At 47.5% G+C, this 4,239-nt stretch overlaps 1 protein-coding gene across 1 annotated transcript; it reads right to left on the reverse strand.

Annotated features, from left to right (window-relative positions):
• Positions 1–2,030: 2,030 nt before the first annotated feature.
• Positions 2,031–3,578, reverse strand: LOC147709208 (endogenous retrovirus group PABLB member 1 Env polyprotein-like). Its single transcript, XM_086925449.1, has one exon. The coding sequence runs from the start codon at positions 3,576–3,578 to the stop codon at positions 2,031–2,033; it is 1,548 nt and encodes a 515-aa protein (XP_086781575.1).
• Between the last annotated feature and the right edge of the window lie 661 nt (positions 3,579–4,239).

Genomic DNA, 4,239 nt, shown 5'->3' on the forward strand with positions numbered 1-4,239 from the left:
CTTTCTTGCGCACCACCCCCAAAGCCTCTTCTATTAACAAATACCTTCATACTACAGACTCTACCAGACTCAAATCTAAAGTGGAGGAGCAATGGGAACATGATCTTGCTACATCTTGGTCGATACCTTTATGGGACAAGATATGTGCTAAGATTCGCAAATCATCTAGAGCAGCAACTTTGAAGCAATCCTTATTCTTCATTTATAATAGATTCCTTTTCCCACCTTTTGACCTTAATAAGCGGTTTCCAGCTACTCCAGACGTTTGTTGGTCCTGCTCTTCTCCACACGCAACTTTATTTCACATGTTGCAAATCTGTTCATGACTTTTGGCTACAGGTGTGGGCTCAAATTAATGTAATCTTTCATACTCGCATTCCCTTTTCTCACACTAACATCTTTCTGAGAAGTCTCTCTCCATGCTGGGAGGATGTTGAACTTAATGTCCAGATTATTGATTTACTGTTAGCTGTTGCATTTCAACAGATTACAATCAATTGGAAAATTGTTTCTAGTATCTCCTTTAAAGCATGGTGGTACAATGTTTGTCACAATCATAGGCTGGACACTGCTTTTGTCTTTCCTATTCATATGGCGACGAAACGTATGAATTTATGGCTTCCTATAACACTTTACCTTGATGCAAGTGCTAATAGCTCATTTCAGCCACAACCCATCCAACAGGAAGTCTCGAAACCCCCTTAATTGCCCTTCACATTTCTTATTTCTTTACTTATTAATTGTATGTATTTACTTTTTGCATAGTTGTATTTTCATATTTATTGCTTCTCCTTTGTTCTGCTCTAATGCCCATGATTAGCTTTTATTATTGATGTTGTGAAAATGCCCATTGATTTTTTTTGCTTTTATTTTCGTGCCCTGTATTGTCACCTTGTTTTCTCATCTTTTTACCGAATAAAACTCTTTTTGAACTAAAAAAAAGAGTAGCTGTGTGTAAAAAAAATATGGAATGCTTTAAACATTAAAATGTATTGAAGCACTACTTTTTTATTAACATTATCAATTTCTTCAGCGTCACAACTTTTCTGTGGTGTAATGTTTTTCCATGAGCCACAAAATGCACACTCAAACATGGTTGCCTCATTCACTTATACTTGAGTCCTCTTCCAGCGCCAGTTGTGGAAAAAGGTAGGGGCGATGACCTTTTTCAGAGTTGCCCGGCGTTAAACGCCTCTATACCCACTCAAGTTACCAAACAAAGAGGCAGGCGCTGGAGACTGGAAGGCAGGAAGACAGAAGTTTTATTCCGACGGAGCAGAACACATCAAATCAGACAACAGGGTATCTTCTCGAGGTGCTCTAACCGCATCTCTGAGGCCTGGCCTCTTATACACGAGTTTATTGCTTTATTGTATGAAACACATCTCTGTCAACCCTTTGATGTACGGAAAGACATCCTCGGAATCCCCCCTTCAGGCCCGTTCCCACACACATTTACAGTTGAAGTCCCCACCCCGGTCACAACAGGTGATGATTATCGCGCAGCTGGATATTCCGCCGATTCACGGAATGTGTGGGGTTGATCGGATCTCATAGGGTGGGGGCTTTGGTCAACTCGAGGGTCCTTTGATGGAGGAAGCTTCCTACTGTACAGGGGGGCAATGAACAGTATCCGCAGGGCCAGGTGGCGGCCTGGGAACGAGGAAGACAAACGGGCACACAGGAAAAGGGGGTTGTATCAAAGGACCCGGGACCATGAAAGGAATGAAGGGAGGTGTCGCGCTGGGAACAGGATGGGGTTCCGAGGCAGAGCTGCGCTGAAGAGGGGTTTATGACCCAAGGCATGTGAGAGCGGGGGGTTGTCAGTGTGTGGGGGATGCTTGCGAGGTTAGGAGGGAGAGAGACGCGCTGGCTATCAGCGAGGGGCAGAGTAAACCTATGGTACTCAAAATGGCTGCCGCTTACGCACCCGAATGGGTTCGAAAAGGGGCAAGATGGCGCCGATAATGTTGACGTTCGCGGCCTAGGTTTTAACAGTCCTCCCTTTTCAACATATCTAGCCAGCTTGCCTACTCAATGTCAATCTTCATCAAATTCCTAACCTCGGCATCATATAATGCTCCCATGCGTTCATTTCCAAAGTCCACAGTTTTAGGGCAAATACAATTCATACATAAGGAACACAGAGGCGGTAGGCATTGGATTCCCAAGCACAGCCCACAGATAACAATTACAGGAATCAGGATAATCGTAAACAGTCTCCAGCCCCAATTCTTAACGGTGTTCCAGAACCAACAACCAAGCGACCATTCTTCCTGTTCCTGGTGGACTTCTGAAGAGAGTCTGTGGAGGTGTTCGATGGCCTTGTATACTGAGGGTGAATTGTCCGGTATATATATACAACAGCTGGACCCAATGATGCGGCATGCTCCACCACGGTCCGCAAGAACCACATCTAGAACCAGGCGGTTCTGGAGAGCCACCAGGCGGACCGCTTGAAGTTCGGCTGTGTTATTAGCAAGAATACCAGCTGTGATGTTCATTGTTGTCTCGACTGCCTGAGTCAGATGTCGGATGGCACGGCTGTTTGCCATCGGGCCCCAGAGTGGAACAAGTCCCTTCATAGCATCGAGGAACTGCGCTCCTGTTGAGTCGGCTTGTTTAATATCCTTGGCTCGCTTTTGTCGATGGTGATTTGCTGGGGCCACATAGGTCGGAGGAAGAATGAAGGAGATGAAACAAGTGCCCCCCCAGCCTTTGGGGAGCCAGGTGTAAGCTTTTGTGCCACAAACGAAATACATATTTGGAGAGGATACAAAGGAAGGTGGATCGGTGGAGTCCAAAGTTCTAGTGAAACGGCAGGCGCTGCGGCCTACCAGCTGTGTCCCAAGTCCTTCTATGCACATGTGGCCTGTGACGTTGATGACTGACAGGGCCACAGTCAGAGTGGCAGCCGTTCGTTTCCGCAAGTAGGAGAAGGTGGGTCTGGTTGGGTTGTTGAACACCTGCATTTCAATTCGTTCTTTAGCAGGGATGTCCATGTGGATTGAGTCATTGGAAGTCTGCGGGCAGAAGTGTGTCTTTGTTTTGTTTCGCCAGACCTCATGAAAGAAGTGCGTCATGGTTTTGCTGGAGGTGGCATTGTCTTTATAGCTTTCTTGCAGGAGGATCAGCCAAGCAAGGCAGGAGCCGTGAATTGAGAAGGGTGAAGGGATGAAAGGTATCGAGTGTCCAGTGGCGTGGGGTAGCAACCCACAGATCCAGCAGTTGGTGGCATTGGTGGCGAGATTGTGCTGGTGAAGTAGCTGCACAAAAGACGTGTTCCAGAACTCCTTTCGCCTTTCTCTGAGTTGAGGAGACAGTGAGATCAAATAATGTTCTTTCATGGTGGTAGGCTGTGCAGTTGTTAACAATATCTGATGAGCAGGCGTGCTCTCTTCCAGGATCCAGAAGGAAGTCATAAGGAGAAGGCAAAAGAGGAAGACAATGAAGAAGGCGATTGTCTTTGATTTGTGCATATTGTCAGTCTTTGGGTTCCTGTAATGGGTATTTCCTGTTGCTTCCATCATCTTCTTATCTGGCGCTTCCATCATCTTCTTATCTGGCGCTTCCATCATCTTCAAGGTGCTCGGTAGCGGGCAGAACCACAGACTTTGTTTCGTTTCTCTCCGGGTAACCCTTGGTAGTGTTTAGGTCACCGTTCTGAGATTTAACTCAGTCCGTGGTCTACTTAGCCGAAGCTCCCTCCTTTCGACGCAGGAAATACCCTTCTCTGGTTGGCACAGTGGGATCAGAGAATTTGGCAAGTTCAAGTGCCTCGGTGTCAGGATAGCAGTTCAGTGATGGTCGATCCTTGTTCAGGAGCTCTTCTTGGTTGTCGATGTTTTCTGTCGTGGCCAGGGTCGAGGAGACCTTCTTACAGTGGTGTGCGTGCAGCCAGTGCCGTTTCCCCTCCACTCGAAGCGCCGTCCGGGTGGTGATCAGCACTTGCCAGGGGCCCGTCCACCGGGGTTCCAAACTCTTCGCCCGCTGAAAATTTCGGACTAGCACGTAGTCCCCCGGTTGGATGTTGTGGCCCGGACCCCTGGAAGCATCAGGGATGGCCTGCTGCACCTGCTGATGAATGACAGACAGAGTTTCAGTTAACTTGTACAAATAATCAGACATTAGGACATCCGGGACGTCATGAATGGAGGTGGGTTTAGGTGCAGACCAGACGCTCATGGGCCGGCCGAAAACGACCTCGTATGGTGTCAGGTGGTGTTTGGTGGGGGTGGA

This window comes from Lissotriton vulgaris, chromosome 6 (genome assembly GCF_964263255.1).
Source record: "Lissotriton vulgaris chromosome 6, aLisVul1.2, whole genome shotgun sequence".
Lineage (NCBI taxonomy): Eukaryota > Metazoa > Chordata > Amphibia > Caudata > Salamandridae > Lissotriton > Lissotriton vulgaris.

Excerpts from the sequence above, each read along its gene's own strand:
- LOC147709208 (XM_086925449.1), bottom strand. The coding sequence starts at position 3,578 with ATGATGGAAGCGCCAGATAAGAAGATGATGGAAGCGCCAGATAAGAAG.